Consider the following 21,539-nt stretch of genomic DNA (forward strand, 5'->3'; position numbering starts at 1 on the left):
ATCTATCTATCTATCTATCTATCTATCTATCTATCTATCTATCTATCTATCTATCTATCTATCTATCTATCTATCTATCTATCTATCTATCTATCTATCTATCTATCTATCTATCTATCTATCTGTCTGTCTATCTATCTATCTATCTATCTATCTGTCTGTCTGTCTGTCTGTCTGTTTGTCTATCTATCTTTTTGTGTGTGTATACATAGTTTTATAATATAATAATGCAATTAATGTATAAAAATGAATATGTAATCAATATAAAAAACCTTGATGCACTATTACAAATTAAATATGATATATAATTTATATGAAATATATCACATCACATGAAATAAAATATATTTCTATATGAATTATACATATTATTAAATATCATAAAAACCATTTAAATTAAATTCAAAGTCCTTATTTCTAATTCTACATTTTATGGCTGATGCTGTTTACTATTTTAATGAATTTCTATTTTATTTATTGCTCCATTATTTATTTAGAGGCTGGGCAATTAATTCAAAAGTTAAAGGCATTAAAAATTGGCATTCATAACCTATGATTAATCAAAATTTTCCAGGTTGATTTTTCAATTACTTTCCCTATCGCATGTGACGCCACTCTGTTAAGCCTTTATGTTCATACTTAAAATAGGATGATGGACCCATTCTTAAGCCCTACATTGCACTACATTGACGATGATTGGAAGCTGCGCCAGATGCATTGAGACTGCTTATTTTCCATTACATTAAATTTATTAAATACATTCAAATATTTGTTTACAGAAGATGCAAGAAATGCTTAAATATTATTAACAGGATATACAAGAGTTGTTTTATTTAAAAGAAATAATGCATATTTTCTATTTTTAATACGAAAAGCAATGAAAAAAATTTAATTTGTTTACAAAATTTATTTATTTTTACACTTTTATAGGAAAAAGTGACCGTTGGTTTTAGGCAATGTGTGTTTTAATTTCAGTTGATATTCAATAATTAATCAGAGATAGTAGTTAATATGTGTTTCCTTAATTTTTTTTTAAATCAAGTAATGTACCCTCCATTCAGAAATCTCTCACCTAATAGATATGTGAGCATATTTACTTTACAAAACTTTTCAGTGAGATATGAGGGCAAAAAAAAAAAAATGAAAAAAAAATAAATAATTCATTAATTGTAATCAAGTCAAAATGTTAAATTCATTGAGATTTTGATTTTAGGCCAAATCGCCCAGCCCTGTTAGAGAATTTTTCTTGAGGCCTCTAAAGATTGTGCAGCGCCACTGATGTGATCCAAGTCCTGTAAAGAGACGATCCCAACCAACGCGGGCTTCTAGAGGTCTTCATACCCGCAGGTGACCTACCCACACCTCCAGCTTCTCCACAATGGACGTCTAGCGCTCTCCAGTCTCCAGTGCCCAGACTGCAGCTCTGCACACGAAGTTTGGCCAGAGGAGAAATAATCAGGCCTGGTCTCTCTAGAGGTTTTTTTCCTTCACTTTAAGTGTGTTCCTCGCCACTGTCACTGATTGATTTGCTCTTCAGTCTTTGGACTTTCAGCAGTAAAAATTAAACCACTCTGAACTGAACTAAACTGAAATTCAACTCTGAAAACCTGACTGACACAGTTTACATTTACTAGAACTTCTATGTGAAGCTGCTTTGACACAATCTCATCATTACTCCAATGACTTACATGAAAGAAAAAAAGGAGACATTTTCCTCCTGTCCAGTAGGAGCCGCAATTCCACCATTAAAAGTGGGTGATTTCTGCCGAAAAAGCATTGCGGATTGTTTTGAACACCTTTACCCATGGTTGATATTTAAAAAGTTCTATTATTTGCTATTTTTATGCAATTATCATCAGCATAAATGACTGTTTACATTGTGTAAACTTTCCGGATTAGAGCTCGAGTTGAAATAGACGGTCAACAATGATACACAAGTGTGTGATCGGCGGCTGCCCGAACCGATCGGACTCCATTATCCACTACATGCTGCCGGAGGACCCGAGGAGACGCAGCCTGTGGATGAAGTTTATCGAGGACAGTGAAGCTGCTGTTGCTGTGGGAAGCGCAGGCTCTTCATGGCGGGTGTGTGGAGATCATTTCTCGGAGGAGAGTTTCTTCACTCTGAATCTGGGCTTTAGCACATGCAGGATCCTGAGCGTCGATGCGGTTCCTACTGTTCATCCTGCAGCCCGGACAGCCGAGAAAGAGACACCGGTAAGATGACTTTTTTCACCCTTTCATCATTAATTATTTAAAAAAATTACATGACAATAAAAACATGCAGTTTATTTTTTTAGTAATAATGAAAAAAAAGAATAAAAAAATAGAATTTATTGTATTAAATATCTAAACATGGATGCTTAATTGTAAAAAAACTAATTTGTTTCTAAATAATAAGCAACACGTATTATACAAAAGCATTAACACGGACATTAGAAACATTTAAACAAAATGACATCTAATGTACTTTAAAAATAATTTTTACATCATATAATTGAATTCAAGTTTAACTTCTAAGAAGTTAATGCAATTACAGTTTATATAATTAAACATCAGTATATTTAAAGGTGCAGAATGTTAGTTTGACACCCAGTGGTAGACCTAGGTGTTGCAGTGGCGGATCAAAACAAATGCAGGGGCAGGTTGCCAGATTGAGGGCCAGGAGCGAGACTGACTATAGAGCATAAAGGCTGATTTGAGGCTCATTAAAATCGTGTTATATAAAGTCTCATTCACACTAAGAGCGACTCGTAGCGGCAAAGTGACAAGCGACCCTGCATTTCAACTGAGAGTGAGCGACTTCCGGTGACCACCTTCTACGTGAGCGACCGCAGTTGTTGCTAGATCAGATATGGATGCGGCCGGAAATTAACGATATTTATTTACATTATTTATGAAATTTCCCATTTATTGTATTTTATTAACGTCTACCCCCACCCCAACCCTAAACCCAACCATCACAGTAATGTAAAAGCAGTAGTTGTACCGAGTATTATTTTTGTTGTCTATTAAATTAAACAATAAATTGTATTTTTTAACCCCAACCCTAAACTTAACCATCACATTACTGTAAAAATATTAATTACTGTTCTAGAGTGTCATTAAAATGCTGCTATATTAATTTGCATATCGCACTTCCGGTCGGCCGCATATCAGATCTAGACTTTACCACCAATGGCTTCCAGGTGGGTGGGTCGAGTGACGCAACAAAGTTAAGAATTCTACAACTTTATGCAAATGAAAAGCAAATTTCTTGAGAGACAGCCAATTGGAGCACCAGTAGAGCTCACGTGATCCTGTCTCAGCTTGCTCAGAGGCTGGTTGTATTCTTATTGCTGTAGACCTACACAGACCTGCATTTGCAGCAGGTAGCCACTCAGAGCGACAGTCAGCTATAAAGTCGCTGCTAGTCTGAATGAGGCAAGGCAACAGCACGCGATAGAAGAAATGTTTTCCGTATTAAAAGAAGTTTTTGTTGTAACCAGCCCCTCAAATTAATATATTAGAAACGGCTTCTATTTCTCACAGCTGAACAACAGAAAACTGACAATGATCACCTCAGGTACACCTCATCTTGCTGGGTCTGGTACAAACAGCCAAATTGCTTATCACTGCAAATCTTGTCATGTAGAGTTGTTATATGACATGGGGTTACAATGTAGCCTGCTCATCCTAATGTTTACATTCATAATATTTATATGATTTGCTAATTATTGATCTCATAATCTCAAATGTGGAACATAAATAACCTCTGTCCCCCGGAGCTCGCATTTCGAGAGCCTTTCTAAATGAACAAATGAAATGTGCTGTTTTCTTCAAAGGCAACCCGGGGCGATGTAATATAATTGGCTAAAGTGGCAGTGGACGGGTTAAAAGAACCAAAGCAAAGACAGTCGTTCTGACACGTAACGCACATTTTCAAAGCAGAATATCTGACTTCAGCATTGTTTTTCAGATAAACAAGAATGTTCTCCTGGCATGTTTCTTAAATCTCTGCAAACATATTAGGGTAGTTTTATACTTTAGAAGAGTCAAACTTACATACAGCACCACTGAGTCGTCCGTATTTGGGAATCACTCTTGTGGTATTAGCTGGTCAAAAAGGGACGAAGGCCTGTAAAATATAGTTGTTTTTAGTAAAATCAATAAAATTTATTTTTGTTTATAATTTTTTTCTATGTTGTTTTGAATTTTGAGAGGGTTTTGTGGTAATAATTAATATTAATGCAGTAATTAACAATTTTTTCCCCCACAATGAAAATTTATGTTATTTTTAGTTATTTTTAAATTTTTGCAGTATTTCCAGGTAAAATCGAGGCTGACATTTTTTTCCATTCAAAAACAAAAGCAGATTAGCACCATGTGGTTGAAGAAAGAAAGAAAAACTTTATGACTTTAATGGTTAATTATTCTATTATATATAATTTATAAATCTTTATATGTAATAGGGTTGGGTCGATAGACGATGGCCCGTCGCAGCACCAACCTGCTCACGAAAAATACACACTCAGGCCCCGTTTACACCAATACGTCTATAACGTTTAAAATGGCATTTTAGAACGAAAGCGATCCACGTCCACACTGGCATTTTCATCTAACATTTCTGAAAAGCCCTCCTTCCACACTATACCTCTGAGAACACACATCACGTGACAACACACACTCTGGCATGCGCTGTCTGAGCTCCAGCAGTCAGCGGGTGCTTTGAGCACAAAACCTTACAAGAGCAGTGCACATTGGACAGTTTATTAAGGATGTATCAATACTCTCGTTTTACTATAGTTGTTAAACGTGATATTTAATTAACATTGTCTCTTTCTAACAACTCTTCGGACTTGTGAATCTATCAGGTAACGTGTCACGACATCAGTACGCTGCTTAAATCTTTCATTTTCATGCTTGTACTTAGTAATTTTAGTGAAAACTTTAGATACTGTTGGTTGTGCTCCTTTTTTGGTTTGTCGACGCCATTATAACTACACCAATCACTCTGCTTATTCATACCAGAGTCCCATGGAAAAGGTGATTGACAGGTGGTAATTTGTGCGTAACTTATCTTTATTTATATATGATTTGGTTATGGGTAAAACAAAGACCATGCGGGTCAGGTAGTTGAAACGGTAGGACACAAATAATTAATTTGTTATGAATTAGTTTAATTTAGTTATTCATAAATAATTAATTCACCTCCGCCTGACGACGATGCTATTGTCCATCACGATGTTTCACATTAGACATTGTACGATGCCCAATTGGTCGACTTCATCCAACCCTAATATATAAACTATTAGGTTATATTTAATGTTCAGTTACATTTGTGGTTAAATCAAAGTAAATGTTACATTAAAAAATGAATATAAACTTCACATTTTATAAGACTTTATTAATGTCAACATTGTGTGCATGCTGTACGTAATGCTCTCTAATGTTTTATCGAACAGGAAGCTGAAACTGAAAGCATTGAAAACGACACATGCAGCATCACCATTTCTGACACCATTTCTCTGGCGTGCGTCAAAGACGAGCCCGTCGAATATGAGCTGAGCACCAATGCCACACCAGGCCAAGAGCACAACTCCTCTCAGGACGAGGACATGAAGGATGAAGAGCTGGAGCAGGCTGTGACCAACGACAGCTTAGTCGTAGAGCCTAAAAAACATCGCGCCAGCGCAAACTTAATCAACTGTCCTAAATGCAGCCAGAGGTTTCGCAGCAGACGCACGCTGATGAAACACTGGCGGGCTCATCACGCTAAGAAGAAACCCAAATCTGAGCAGAAAGAGAAGTCAGGGCTTCATTCAGAAGCCCCGATGAATCCAGAAGATAAGTTCCTCTGTCGGCAGTGTGGAAAAGGCTTCGCGCATCAGGCCTTTCTAAAAGCTCACAGGAAAGTCCACGAAAACGCTGAATCAAGCATGCCGTTCGCTTGCCATTTATGTCCCCGAAGATTCGGCTACAAAGTGGCGTTTGCTGCCCACATGAAGCATCACTCGTCCAAACTGACGTGCGTGTGTCCCGTCTGCGAAAAAAGCTTCCAGTACAAAGGATCTCTCGTTCAGCACCTCAAATCGGCTCATGCAGGAGAGCGTCTGTGCTGTAAGACCTGCGATAGGAGCTTCCTGAGGGTCAGCGGCTTCATTAACCACATGGACAAACACAACGTCATGACTCCGTTTTACTGCGACATCTGCCAGATCTACCTGTCGCAGAGGGGATACTCTAAACACATGCTCACCCACCAGCAGAAGGTCCAAGAGAGCGGCCCGGGAGAGTCGGTGGAGGAGATGATGGAGCCGCTCAGCGAAGAGGACATGGACGATTCACTGGATTCATCTGTGGTGGAGGAGGTGGAGACCGAAAAAGAGGCCCTGGAAAAGGAAGAGCTTCAGCAGGATGATCACGAGGAGCAGGAGAAGAGCGAGTGAGCTGCACTGTAAACAATACCTGTCACTTAACAGTTTCTGTTTTTTGGGATTCACAAGTGTTTTCTGTTTATTTACGGTTGTGAATTGCATTATGGGATGTTAATCTCTGTTCTGTCGACTTTTGATGTTGAAAATTCAACTGTACAGTTTAACAAAGTGACTTTTGTTGACATTTTAGTAGTTTAAGATGTATAAGAAATAATATTGAGAGAATTAAGTCTGTGAAGTAACAGAATATGTACTGGCAGTTTATTACAAGGTTATTATATTGTAATATACTATACAACACTAAAAATATATCATTTTAAACTATTAAAATTGTTAATAAAAGTCACATTTCTGAACTTTTCAAGGTTAAAAGTTGAAGAAGGAATGCAATTCAAAAGCATAAATAAATATATAATTAAATGGGGAAATAACATGAAACACAAATTATGGCAAACTGCTAATTTACAGATATTTGACTTTACAGTGTGAGGTGATTTCTGTTTTTTTTTTATCTGTGTGTGTTTTGGTAGGATTTGGCCCTTCATTAAAGAAAAAAATAGTTAAATTAAAGGGCTGGATCACCCAAAAACGCAAAATGTATTCATTATTTACTCTTCCTCAAGTGGTTCTAAAATCTTTGTGAGTTTTTTCTTCTGTTGAACACAAAATAAGATATTTAGAAGAAGGCTGAAAACCTGTAATCATTATTTATATCAGGAAAAACAAATACTATGGAAGCCAATGGTTACAGCTTTTTCTTTAAAATAACTTATGAGGGAACTTGAAAGCGAGTATTGATATTATTGTCAGTTTGGGGTAATACAAGTTTACTTTTAAAGCGATAGTACACTTAAAATCCTTTCATTATTTACTTTCCCTCAAGTGGTTCCAAAATCTTTACGAAGTTCTTTCTTCTGTTCAACAGAAAAGAAGATATTTGAAGAAAGCTGAAAGCCTGTAAACATTGACTTCCATAATAGGAAAAACAAATACTATTGAAGTTAATGTTTACAGCTTTTTCTTCAATATATCTTTTTTTGTTTTCAACAGAAGAAAAAAAAACTTGTAAGCGAATAATGACAGAATTTTCTGTTTGGGGTAATACAAGTTTATTTTTAAAGACATAGATCACTCTGAAATGCAAATGTATTCACTATTGACTGTCCCTTGTTCCAAAATCTTTACGAGGGAGAGTCAATAGTGAACACATTTGCATTTTCTTCAAAAGGTTTCTTTAAAATATCTTTTTGTTTTCGACAGAAGAAGGAAACTTGTAAGCGGGTAATGACAGAATTTTCATTTTGGAGTAATACAAGTTTATTTTTAGAGGTCTTGATCACCCAAAATGCAAATGTATTCCCTATTTACTCTCCCTCAAACTGTTTCTGACCTTTACAAGTTTTTTTCTTCTGTTGAAAACGAAGATATTTTGAAGGAAGATAAAAAAATTCTGTAACCACTGACTTCCATTGTAGGAAAAACAAATACTAGGGAGGTCAATGATTGCAGCTTTTTTTTTTCAAAATATCTTCTTTTGTGTTCAGCAGAAGGAAACTAATAATAACAGCAAATCATGACAATATTTAGTTTGGGGGGTTTATTAAATGTTTATTTTTAAAGGGATAGAAAAATGAAATTGTGGTATCTGTTACTGTCCTTGTTTCTGCTGTTACACAGAAAAGATGATATGTTGAAGAATGTTGGGAAGAAACTGGTAGCTGATGTTTACTTCCATCATATTTTTAATCCTAAAATGGAGGTTTGTGGGGAGTTTAATGAAGAGTAAATGTGACATTTTGGGTGAACTTTCCCTTGAATTGTTGACTGTTAGTTTTACTAAGTAAACTGAATATTGTAGGCAAATCACTGTATATTAACAATATATGTATCATGGTAGTAATGTTCCACTTCCATTAAGGCTTAGCTTATTCCATGTGCAAATCATTTCTTAAATGTACAATTAAAATATCATGTATTTTTGTTACTTTAGGATGCATTTATATTCACACTACAGCGAGGTTGCATAAACTTCATCATGACAATAAAGACATTTATGATCTTGAAAAAGATTTGTCTTTCAACGATTTGTTTTCCTAATTAAAATCCTGAGAAAAAAATTTTCTCATGAAATGTTCAAACAAAAGTTCATGTAGTTGCTTTAAATTGTTTTTTTATTTTATTTATTTATTATTATTATTTACATTTTTTGAAAAGAGTAAATAACTTTACTGTAAGTAAATTTTACACACACACACACACACACACACACACACACACACACACACACACACACACACACACACACACACGTCTTGTTGCCTATCCAAGTTTTAGGAACAACAAATAATTACTTGATTTCTATTTGATCATTTGGTATCAGAATGGCTTATATGAAAGGCAAAGGCCTCTGGGTTACGCTTATTTTACCAAAATAAAACATGATCATGCCTTGATTTTTAATTATTTAATTAGGACAGTAAGGTCTGACTTTGCTAAGACAAAAGTCTTGTCACTTAACAAAAATAATCAACAGTACAGAATATAAAGTCATGATGCAGTAGAAAAAGACTTAATATTGTGTATGACTCCCATGAGCTTGGACGACTGCATCCATACAGCTCTGCAATGATTCAAATCACTTATTAAAGTCATCTGGGAGGGCAAAGAAAGCTTGCTTGCAGGACTCCCAGAATTCATCAAGATTATTTAGATGCATCTTCAATGCCTCCTCCTTCATCTTACCCCAGACATGCTCAACAGTGTTCAAGTATGGTGACTGGGCTGGCCAATCTTGGAGCACCTTGATCTTCTTTGCTTTCAGGAACTATAATGTGGAGGCTGAAGTATGATAAGGAGCGCTATCCTGCTGAAGAATTTGCCCTCTCCTGTGGTTTGTGATGGGCAGCACAAATGTCTTGATACCTCAGACTGTTGATGTTTTGCCATCCATTCTGCAGATCTCTCGCACACCACAGAATGTAACCCCAAACCATGATTTTTCATGGAACAAACTTGACTGATTTCTGTGAGAATCTTGGATCAATGCGGGCTCTGATAGGTCTTCTGCAGTATTTGTGATGATTGGGATGCAGTTTTGAATGAATGAATTGATTTATTTAACAGGGACATGCACCAAAATTACATTAACCTTAAAAAGGAAAGATGCATTTTGCCAGGTTGTAGCAGGATTTCTATTTTCCACCTGCTGTCACTAAACAGGTGAAATAAATAAATAAGCAATAATTTAAAATGTCAGCTTTAAACATACAGACATAATCGCAAATAAAATAAAACACTGACAAATCAAAAACATCTCACTCAGTGTGTACAAAATTGATTTGACAAAAACCACCTCCTAGTCAGGTGTGAAAACATCTTATAATTTGTTCATGTGATTATTTGTGTTGGAAGAGAATTCCATAGATTTGTGGCTTTATAATTAAAAGAAGATTGACCAAAAGGTTTAACGTCTAGGGACAATACATTCCCCTCTTTCCAGAGAACGTGTCACTCGCGATAATGTGGAATTAAATGTTTTTTAACGATGGAGCAGAAAGATTGTGAATAATTTTAAAAACAAAACAAATATTGGAATATTTAATAATAATATTATTAAAGCTTAAGAAACTTTTTAAAAAGATATTAAAGTAATGGTAGAACCAAGGCTTTTATCATGAATTTTAAGTGCTCTCATGTATAATAATTCTAACGGTGTTATAGAAGATTTACATGCCTGAGACCAGCTCGTTATAGTACAACAAATGTGGAACAATCATAGTATTTAAATACATACCAGAGACATCATAGGTCAGAAAATCTCTAATATGTATAAAGTTTCTCAGATTGAATGTCAGTGTGGTGGCAAGTTTTTCAGTTTCAGTTTGAGTTTTAAAATTAAGTTCAACAGATGATTCATCGGAAAAATCTACCTTCTGCCACTTTTCCAAATGACAACTAGAAGTCAAGTTATTATTTGTTACTCTTACAACTGGGATCGACAACAAGACTTTTGTCAGGATAGAGTATATGGATTACAACAAACCCCTAACGCAAAACCCAGAAATCCTGTGGGAAATTTTGAATGTCAAAATAATTTGTCACATAATTATAAGGTTCTCTGACATTTTTGTCAAAATTAAGTTATTGACATATTCTTATTAAATGACAACGTATTTACATTATGGGATGTTTCTTTATAAGTTGTTTTTATTTTAAGACTTTTTAGTTAAAAAACTAATGTTACACACATACTGTTTGCTATATGAAATGCAAAAACTTTGAAGCGCAATATCTCAGAATAATTCAGAACGCAGATAGAACCTTATAATTCCAAAGTGACGAATTGCAGCAGTTACAAATTGTTTGTAATGCTCAGAAAAATTAAAATGGTGAGATTTGTTTTGGAAAAATAAACATTAACCTGTTTCACGCAGTTATACCTGCCTGATCTCACGAGAAACGTAAGTATTTTACGTTTTGTTAGTTTAGTGGCTGAATTCAGTCGTACGAAAATGTATAATTTTAAAAAAGAGGCGTGGCACCCAACAACACCCCTAACCCCAACCATCATTGGGTGTTGAGCAAATCGTACTAAATTGTACGAATTAGATCTTACGAATTCATACGAATTAGCCACTGAATCAAAAAGTTCCGAATTGCCATGAGATTGTGTTGGTTATACCAGTAAATATCATAAAAATTTCCAGAACGACTTTAAAGTAAATAAAAAAAAAAAGCTAAATTTATAAAGGACCTTCCGTAATTTGTCCGGAAAAGCACCGTAGTGTGAAGCATCCACCTTGATGATATGATGGCAGCCACAGGACAATGGTGCCAATGCGCTTACCACACACCAGCTATTAGTGGAGTGGAGAGACAGTGAAAGAGCCAATTCGGTGGATGGAGATGATTAAGAGGCCATGATGGGTAAGGGGCGATGGAGGAAATTTGTCCAGGACACCGGAGTTACACCCCTACTCTATAATGAGAAGTGCCAAGAGATTTTTAATGACCACAGTGAGCCAGGACCTCGGCTTAACGTCCCATCCGAAAGACGGCGCCCACTGACAGTACAGTGTCTCCTTCACTATAATAGGGCATTAGAACTCAGAACACAGGTTAGGCACCCCCTGCTGGCATCACTAACACCACTTCCAACAGCAACCTAGTTTTCCCAGGTGGTCTCCCATCCAGGAACAGACCATGCTCAGCTCTGTTTATAATATATAGCCCTGTGGTTACTCTCTAGTTCTAAAGATGAAAACAATCATGCCCAATAGTTTTCGTAAAAATGGCAAACTTTATTTTCTACATGTACAAAAGAAAGAACAGGATAGCAGCTTGCTTATATGGACAGCAACATTTCCAGCACTCTTCCAAGTCAGGAAAAATACAACCGAGATGAAAAGAAAATGTACAACATATTTAAACTTACTCAACCCAACAACCTGCAAGGAATTAGAAGTGGTTAATTAAAAAAACAGAAAGAATGGAAAAAACATCCTTCGTCATGCTCATAAACATGAACGTCCACAGAGCTACTAGCTAATATAGCATCTTGCCCATGCACATTTATAAAAATATGTCAAGGCTGAATGTAGTCGCTTTAAAAAAGTCACTACATATTTTATCTCTGAGCATTCCTCCTGTACTTCCCTACATACAAACAAATACACAGGTCAGCAGGTGATACAGCCGTATACATATTTCCGTCCCAGCTTATGTTTTTTTGTATAATGTATTGCGTTTCACCTGAGTTCTCTATTGGACATTCTGAGGGGTTTGATTTACTGTAGGCCTCCACTGCATTTTTGTGCTTTGGATTTGGTTCACATTGTGGTTCTGTAAAAAGAGTGAGAAATGAACGACAGCAGACATTCAGACTCGTCTTACAGTCATCCGTCAATCAGCCTTCAGGGTTTTTCTTCAATTGTTGTTTGTTTTTTGTTATCAGCTCGTTAATATCAGTTGTGCAGTTTTCGAAGAAGTGCAAACTTTGGTCTCACAGTTTTAAGTTTATATCCTAGATGAAAGAATTCAAATCGCAAGAAATAGATTGAAGTGTGTTGAAAGAAAGCGAGATATAAACTCATAATTCTAATTTTGCTTTTCTCTGATTTTTATCTCGCGATTCTGACTTTATAAAGTGCAATTTTCTGGAGGTTGAAACTTGCAAGAACAATAAATAAATAAATACCCAAATAAAAAAATGAGTGAGTAAATAAATCCATAAATTTCTGCATAAATAAAACAATAAATAAATATGTAAATAAATGTATATAAAAACCACAGATTCCTTCATAAACAAGTGTGTAAATAATAGTGCAGGCAGGCAAACAATTAAATAATTAACTGAAAGTTTATTTTCCCCGCTTTCAAATTGTTTTTGTTCATTCATTCTTGAATGTAGTTGCGTATTCACTTTTCCCTCAGGTCAACATGCTAATAAAAGGTTGTCTGTTATTCATCAGAAGGTGGTCTTTATGCCATCATTGATTGATCATTAGAAAAAATTTGCATTTGATTTTTTTTTTACTTTCCCTGATGATTGATCACCCTTTCATTAGCATGTTGACCTGAGGAGAAGTGAAACTACCTTCAAGAATGAATAAACATTTGAAAGAGGGGAAAATAAACTTTCAGTTTAGAATTTTCTTATTGCCCCAACATTCCAGTCATTTATATATTTATTTACCTGCCAGCACTTGAAATTATTTATACACTTATTTATTTGCATATTTATTCATTTATTGTTTTATTTATGCAGGAATTTATGGATTTATTTACTGATTTATATATATACGCATTTATTTGTTTTTGCAGGTTTCGTCCTCCATACAATTTTGTATCTCGATTTAGAGTTTCTATTTTCCAAATCTGAAAAAGTCAGAATTAAGAAGATTAAATTCAGGATTGCAAAAAACAAATTGCAGTTTGTTGAAAAAAAAAAAAAAAAAAAGGATTATCAAGATATAAACTTCTGACTTTATAAATTGCGAGTTTTTATCTTGGTATGTAAGAATTAAGAGAAATAAAAGAAAAACTGCAAGAAAACGAAAGAAGTTGCAAATGCTGGAAAAATAAATTAAAAATAATAATAATAATAAAAAGAATCTCTATTTGCAGAAAAATTGAGCCATAAACTCAGAATTCTGACTTTGCTTTTGCAATCAAGTTTATATCTTACAATTCTGACTTTATGAAGTGTGATTTTGTATCTCGGTTTTGAGTTTCTATCTTCCAATTCTGAAGAAAAGAAACAATCTAGAAGAATAAAGTCAGAATTGCAAGAAATAAATTGCAGTTTGTTGAAAAAAATAAATAATTGCAAGATATAAACTCATAATTCTGATTTTGCTTTTTACTGGTTTTTATCTTGCCATTCTGACTTTATGAAGTGTGATTTAGTATCTTACAGTTTTGAGTTTCTATCTTGCAAATCTGAAAAAAAAAATGTCCGAATTGAAAGGAATAAAGTGAGAATTGCAAGAAAATTGAAGTTGCAAATGCAAGAAATAAAATCACAATTTGCAGAAAAAATAAAAAATGTTAATTTTAAACTTGATTTTTGCAATCAAGTTTATATCTTACCATTTTGACTTTATGAAGTGCGATTTTAAAACTCGATTTTGAGTTTATCTTCCTCATCAAGAAAAATCAGAATTGCAAGAAACAAATGGCTGTTTGTTAAAAAAAAGAATTGCGATATTTAAACTTAGAATTGTGATTTAGCTTTTTCGCTGATTTTTATCTTGCAATTTTGACTATAAATTGCGATTTTGTATCTTTTAAGTTTATTTTTTTGCAAATCTTAGGAAAATGTCAGAATTGAGAGAAATAAAGAACTGTAGGAAAACAAAAAAGTTGCAAATGCAAGAATTAAAATAGAAATATGCAGAAAAAAACAACAACTGAACTATAAACTCAGAATTCTTTCAGACTTATATCTTGCAATTCTGACTTTGAGTTGTGATTTTGCGTCTCGATTTTGAGCTTTTATCTTACAACTCTAAAAAAAAAAAAAAGTCAGATCTGAGAAGAACAAAGTCAGAATTGCAAGAAATAAACCCGCAATTGGCAGAAACAAATAAATAAAAATATATAAAAACATTTTTCAACACTCACAATTGACTTTTTTATACAAAATTTGACTTTCTCACAAGACTTTCTCACGCAATTTTAGAGAAATAAATCTGTAAACTGTTTTTAATTCTGACTCAATTCGGAGTTCTGTTTGAACAACTCGTAACAGTGAGACTAAAAATTGCATCAAGTCTTTTCTTTCTTTCTGATTTTCAAAATTCTGTGGTGGATGCATGCAGCCTTTTATTTAACACACCACATCTATAATGGTTTGGAGCGTCTTTCGTTGTGGAATCTGTTCTATAATAATCCTTTATTCACTCTAAAGTAGCTCCAAACCAGTATGTCACAATCATATGTTTTATCCATACTATGGACATTAAAGGGGACCATTAAATGCCTGGACACCCACATTCTTCTAAACACTTTGTTTTATCCTCAACAAAAGATGAAGCAAATGGAAACTCCTACAGATTTGGAACAACTTTAGAGTGAGTGAATATGTCAAAATATTCTCTCGTTAAATACAATCTTGATGTAAAATAATTGAGAACAATGGAACAGAATCTGAATATTAAACACGAACACACATGTCCCCATAGAACTGGAGCTTTTTGCAGCTTGATGCACGATTTGGCGCAAGAGTTGGTCATCATCTTCTAAAATAATGTGGTAGCTTTTAATAAAGACTGAGATCTGGTTTGTTTCTCTTGATACGATCGGATGATTTGCTCCTTGGAAAAAAGGCTTCATTGAACTGCGTTTGGAGGCTTGAAGTCGCAGTGACCAGTGAAGGAAGATTTGGGTTGTCCACCAGGGGTCCTCAGAATCTACACTCGGCTCTAAGGCCTGGACGCAAGGTACTGTAGGCAGCAAGCAAGCCCAATTCAGGCTGTGCTCAGACCGAGCTGGAGGTCACGGGGTTGGAGGTGGAAGGGTTTTCCTGCTCATAAGGCAGTGGAAGTCAGTTTTTTCACTCCTCTGCGCTGAGCGAGTATTGAACAGCCGACAGGCTCCAGTACAGGAGGAATGTTTCTGTTCAAAGCAGAGAATGTGGCAGCCATCGCCCCCTACAGGAGAGACAATTTACACACAAACTTGGATGAAATGAAAGGCTCTAAACATTGATTTTGTAGTTTTACAGTGATTTATATGATGAATGCTAATTAATTTGGCAATTAGAAATAAATTAAATTGATATACAGTTGAAATTATTAACCCCCCGTATAATTTTGTACAATTTCTGCTTAACGGAAATAAGATTTTTACAACACATTTGTAAACATAATTAATAACTAATATCTAATAAATGATTTTTAAAAAAATCTTTGTTATGATGACAGTACATATTATTTTACTATATATTTTTTCAAGATACTACACTGTAAAACCCAACAGTCAACTTTATTAAATGAAATAAGTGTAGTTCAAAATCAGTAACTCAAAATTGACTGAAAGTTAATTTTACTCAGTTTTAAACTGGCAAGTTAGGGTAATTATTTAAGTCTGTATAATGATTGTTTGTTTTGTAAACAATCAAAACATATATATATGTACAATATATATATATATATTGCATATTGACCATAATTATTTTAAATCTGCTTTAATTCTAGCAGAAATAAAACAAATAAGACTTTCTTAAGAAAAAAAAAATATTACTGTGAAAAATTCCTTACTCTGATAAACATCATTAGTGAAACATTTAAAAAGAAAAGAAATTCACAGGTCTCAAAATTTCGATGAACAGCAGATTCAAGGACATTTTAAAGCACCTTTAATTCCAAATCAAGCACCTTTGTAATTCACAGCCCCAGCATATGTAGTGCCATGAAAGTCCCTACTGTACTTAGCATTTCACTTACACTTATTTACATTAAAAATATCAGAATGATGATATTTTGAATGTGTAATTTTTACAAATTTAGACCATTTCAAACAATAATGTTCAAAGAACTTTACTTAAAGTTGTTGAATTCAAAACTGGTGATATTGAAATGCAGTTCCTAAAATAATTAAAGGGATCAGCATAATTGAGAGCAGCCCATTTTGAAAATGAATATTTGTATCCATTTCTCAGTGAGCAGGCAATGCATTTTGGTGCATATAAACAAAACAGATTTATTAAACAGATATATTTATTCAAATAATATTTTAGTCACCAAACATATTTAGAAATGAAAAGATTAATTAATTTAAGCAAAATATTGCAAAAAAAAAAAAAAAACTACAAAATCTTTAAATTTTTTGCTTCTCTTGATTTTTCCTCTTTTTTGAATTTGTATTTAATATTTTTCTATAACACATACATTTGGATGTACTAGTTTTTGGACTTTTATTGTAAGTTATTTTGTTAGATAAGCTTCAGATTTGCCTTCAGTACTGACTAGTCTAATGTATATGCACGAATATAATATTATATAGCTTCCTTTAAAAAAAATTACAATTAAAAGACAGATTTGTGAGGGGTGTACTTATATATGCTGAGCACTGTATATAATATGAATTATTTGTCATAGTTGTTGTACAAGATTTTAATTCAAGATTTTTAAATGAAGAATTTCCAGTTTTTTAATCTGTTTTTGGCAATTGTTGAAATAACACCATAAACAAGTTTAATTTCAAATTGAATTCAAGCACTTTCAAGGATCTATGTTTGTTTTTGGATTTAAGTACTTGCCAGGCCTTGAATCCATGTCTGAAATTCAAGTACTTTCAAGAAGCGTGGGAACCCTGTATGTGGATTTGGTGTTTAAGAATAATTTTATATTAATAGTGTTAAATATGTTTTGCAATTTTTTTTATCATATACTATTGAGATTTGCTACTTAATATTTTAGGTTGGAAATTCATGAAAGCACCATTCAAACCTATTGAAAATAAGAAAAAAAGAAATACAAATAAGACTATATAAAAAAAACATATAAAAAAAAATGTAGGAGAGAATAAACTCAAATGTGTCAAAATGTATTTGACATATATGTGTCAAATATATGTTTTTAAAAAAAAACATATATGTATTATTAAGCTTTGATATAACAAATATTAAAAATAATTTAACTGGGCTGACAGATTTTTTTATTATAATTTTTTTTTAGAGTTAAGCATAATATATTGACTTGCATTTTTATATTGTATACCTAACCAAAACATGTTAGTCTTGTTTCATTTTTCAGTTTAAACAACTTTATATTCAGCGATAAATGCTCTTAAAATGAATGTTAAATAATTCTAAACCAGTCAAGTCAAACAGCATTTCAAGGCCATATAACAATAATTCTGTGAATATTTCAAGACATTTAGATGTTATTATATAGTGTCATGTCTAAAGAAGGACAAACCTTAACCAGATGTGGGGCGTCCTGTCTATTAAGCTGGTAATTGGGGAGCTTGTCTTTGTGAGTGATCCAGGGATGCTTTAAAACCTGTGCAGCAGTGAGTCTCTGATGAGGGTCTACATGCAACATCTTTGATACCAGATCCTGTGGGAAACAACAATAACCATGATTCTTCTAAGAACTATTTTCATTTGGTGGAGCTTTAATGAGAATTGAGGGACAGTTCACTCAATAATCTACAATTCTCTCAAAATTTACCAAGCCTCCCCTTATTCCAAAACTGACTTTCATAGCAAATGACTTCCATAGTATTTTTTATTTCCTATTACTGTCAATGGTTACTGGTTTATGGTAAGTGGTAAATGGTAAGTGGTTTGTTGTAATTTTTGGATGAACTATGTCTTTAATTGAGATGCTCAGATTCACACCTTTGCCTGACAAGAAACAGAGTTCCAAAATCCTCCTGTGAGGGAAAACTGTCCGCTGCCGATTCTAGCCAGAATCTCCTCCGGCGTATCCTCGGGGCCATTAGCAAATGGAGTAAATCTGTAGGGAAAAGCGTGGTGTTAGTTGAATACAGACACATAAAGAATAGACAATTCACCAGCAATCAAATAACTGATGATTATCAATTAAATTGATACACTCTGTGCTTGGAGAAACAGAACAGCTATTTAGTTGTGTTACATATGACCAACAGAGGACCATGTCGGAACACTATATTATATTAACTCCCAATCCAGGGTTCTTAGGGCTGGGACACACCAAGCCAACGGTCAGCTGTTAGGTTTCATCTGTCCAGTTGGTGTGTTCATGCATAGCTTTTTGGTCCGGACGAGAGCCGACACAGAGCAACAGCACATTGGTTTCGTTGGTGCTAGTTGTTAGTCATTGGCTTGGTGTGTCCCAGTCCTTACACTGTTTCCCAAGTCAAATTGAAGCACATTATAAGCACTGTCATGTTCAAACTTTTCCATTAAGTGTGGTGAATTACACATACATATATGTTCAATAATCACTTGGCAATTATATGTGGCGGTCTTTCCTCACCACTACTAGTACTACCTCATCACATTACATCACATGCTAATTGTTGTTTTATTCTATAGTGTAGTATATTATTACTCTAGTATACTACTCTGGCTCCATTTTGATGGGATGTTTGCCTTTGTTTGTCCAACATTAAATTCCTGTCATTTGCTTTCTTAAATGTCATTTACTTGCATCTTAAATATGTCATCTTTCATCTAAAAATTACATTTATTTTTATTTAATAGGTTGCAGACAAAAGTCAGAGAGATCATGATGCAGGATTTCATTTTATGCTAATACTACTTTATTTACCATAATACTATAACTATTATTACTTGTTATTGTTTGTTAATCATCACTATTTAGAAATCTAAATTATTATGAAAGGTTTTTTTTTAAGCCCTTTATCCAAAATCGAACCCCTTTTCAAATCTTGAAAACAATGGATCAATTCAAGCCCACATCCCTTTTCATTGTGGGTAAATGCTGAAAAGCATATAAAGATTTTGGAGAACAATATGCTGCCTTTTTTTCCAGGGATACCAATACATATGGGACATTGCTGACTGGCCTGTCTGCAGTCCCGAACTGTCTTTAATAGAGAACGTGTGGCACATTTTGAACCGCAAAATTCAACAACGAAGCTCCAGTACTGTCGCCCACCTTAAGGCTTGTTTGCAGAAAGAATAGGACAAAACCGCACCTGAAACAATTCATCACTTCAGTCCCAAACTTCTTTTAAGTGTTGTGAAAAGGAATGGCAACATTACAAAGTGGTAAATGTTTTACTGTTTCAACTTTTTAAAAATGTGATTCAAGAACCAAATTGATATACATGTTTATTTTGAAGAAAAACAATTAAAAAATCATGAGGAACACAATAAATAATGTTTGTTGTATCCTCTGCAATGAAATACATGTCAAAGTAAATGTTGAAATCACTGCTCTTTTTATTTGTGTTTTCCATACTGTCCCAACTGTCCCCAACTTTTCCGATTTGGGGTTGTATATTATTAAATACATTTATTTATTAAATAGCTCTATTAAATGATTATTTTCACAATCCTACTAGTCTTTTATTTCCAGTAAATACATTTCCGGTTGTGTGTGGACGCTTGCGTTTTGAGGGTCGTTCATACATTCAGCCATGGCAGTAGCAATGTATGTACCACTGAAGTTGACACATCTTGCATTATTAAGGTTAATGATAAAATTATTATAAGATTGATCATTTAAACAACAACTGGAATTTGGGAAATTCCCTCTTCAGAGAGAAGTTTGAATTACTTACCCAGTTAACATTGTGTAGAGAAGGACACCAAGACTCCAGATGTCACAGGCCGCATCATAGCCCTGTTTCTTCAGCACCTGAGGGAACAAATATTTTTCCGGATTAAAAAACTGTTGTGTGTTTTAAAAAAACATAATGCCACGTCTCATCGCTAAATGTACCTCTGGGGCCACAAAGTTGGCAGTATAACAGGGTGTCATCAGAAGTCCATTTTCTGCTCTCAGCTGCTTTGCAAAGCCAAAGTCACAGATACGGATGGACTCGGGATTTCCAGATTCATCAACATAAAGGATGTTACTGGGCTTTAAATCCCTGTGAACCACCTGAGGAGGAGGAAGGGAAGCTTAAATGACTCTCAGACTCTCAAATTGAAACTTTTTCTAAGTGCTGGGCAAAGATTCATCGCACTGAAAATGAAAGTTTGCTTTAATAATAATATATGTGTGTGTATTATATATTGAATATGCAATAAAATATGTGAATATGTGATAAAAACAAAACTATACAAAACTAATTTGTTACATAGATATTTAAATTTATATACAATTTGAAATCATATACAGTCCACAAACCTTTTCTTAAATATATGCATACATGTGTGTATTTATATATAGATAATAAATGTATACAGTACACACACACATAAATTAAGTCAAAACAAACTTTTATTTTAGATGCGAGTAATCATGATACATTTTTTCCCAGCACTACTTTTAATAATATTTCCTATTGTATCCGAGTGATCCAAAAAAACTGCATCATCGTTAAATCAATATACTTTTTCATCATTTAATTTACTTAATTATTACAATTATTTTTGTAATTCTAATTATTTTAGTATAGACTTAAATTTTTTCTGTTAAAGATGCAATAAATAGTTTAAAACTTAATCTTTTACATTACAGTAAAGATATCAATAATGTCTATTATATAAATAAAAATCTTTTAATCATACATGTCAGGTAATTTGGATTTCAACAACTTCGAAACTTTGATTTTTAAAAAGTCCTGGGAAAAAAAATATTAATTTGCAGCACAAATATTATGCAGTTTTTAAAATGATTTCTAGAGGTCATGTGACACTTTAGACTTGAGTAATGATTGCTCATTGATCAAATTTTAAAACGGTTAGAACAACATCAAAAACAACAACAACTACTACTACAGTACTACTACAATTACAACTACTATGACTACTACAAAATCAACAACTACTACAACTACTACTACTACCACAACTCCGACTACAACAACAACTACTATTACAACTATTACTACTACTACTACTACATCAACAACAACAAGATCAACATAAACACCTACTACTACTACCACAACTATTAGAACAACTACTACTACATCAACAACAACTACTACAAC

The 21,539-nt window shown here is 33.8% G+C and overlaps 2 protein-coding genes across 12 annotated transcripts in view; one reads left to right on the plus strand and one right to left on the minus strand.

Moving 5' to 3' along the window:
• Positions 1-1,753: 1,753 nt before the first annotated feature.
• si:dkey-226l10.6 lies at positions 1,754-8,483 on the plus strand. The gene is made up of 2 exons (XM_087309576.1): positions 1,754-2,217; positions 5,445-8,483. Exons 1-2 carry the CDS (start codon positions 1,927-1,929, stop codon positions 6,426-6,428), a joined length of 1,275 nt encoding a protein of 424 aa, XP_087165702.1. The 5' UTR covers positions 1,754-1,926; the 3' UTR covers positions 6,429-8,483.
• A 3,212-nt stretch (positions 8,484-11,695) lies between these two features.
• The window catches only part of rps6ka3b (ribosomal protein S6 kinase A3b), a 94,496-nt gene continuing 84,652 nt past the window's right edge, over positions 11,696-21,539 (minus strand). For 3 of the 11 annotated variants that reach the window (XR_015524238.1, XR_015524241.1, XR_015524236.1), the window contains 6 exons: positions 20,321-20,482; positions 20,160-20,236; positions 18,265-18,382; positions 17,840-17,980; positions 13,219-15,568; positions 11,696-12,652 (listed from right to left, as the gene is read on the minus strand). Coding sequence is in view for 4 of the 11 variants with exons in the window: in XM_087307976.1 (XP_087164102.1) it covers positions 15,446-15,568; positions 17,840-17,980; positions 18,265-18,382; positions 20,160-20,236; positions 20,321-20,482 (621 nt within the window). In the remaining 7 variants the exon portion in view is untranslated. 11 annotated transcript variants of the gene reach the window in all.

Source organism: Danio rerio, chromosome 24 (assembly GCF_052040795.2).
Source record: "Danio rerio strain M-AB ecotype USA chromosome 24, GRCz13ab, whole genome shotgun sequence".
NCBI lineage: Eukaryota > Metazoa > Chordata > Actinopteri > Cypriniformes > Danionidae > Danio > Danio rerio.

Coding starts and splice junctions, on each gene's coding strand:
- si:dkey-226l10.6 (XM_087309576.1), top strand. CDS start 1,927: ATGATACACAAGTGTGTGATCGGCGGCTGCCCGAACCGATCGGACTCC. Junction 2,218..5,444: donor CAGCCGAGAAAGAGACACCG/GTAAGATGACTT, acceptor TTTATCGAACAG/GAAGCTGAAACTGAAAGCAT.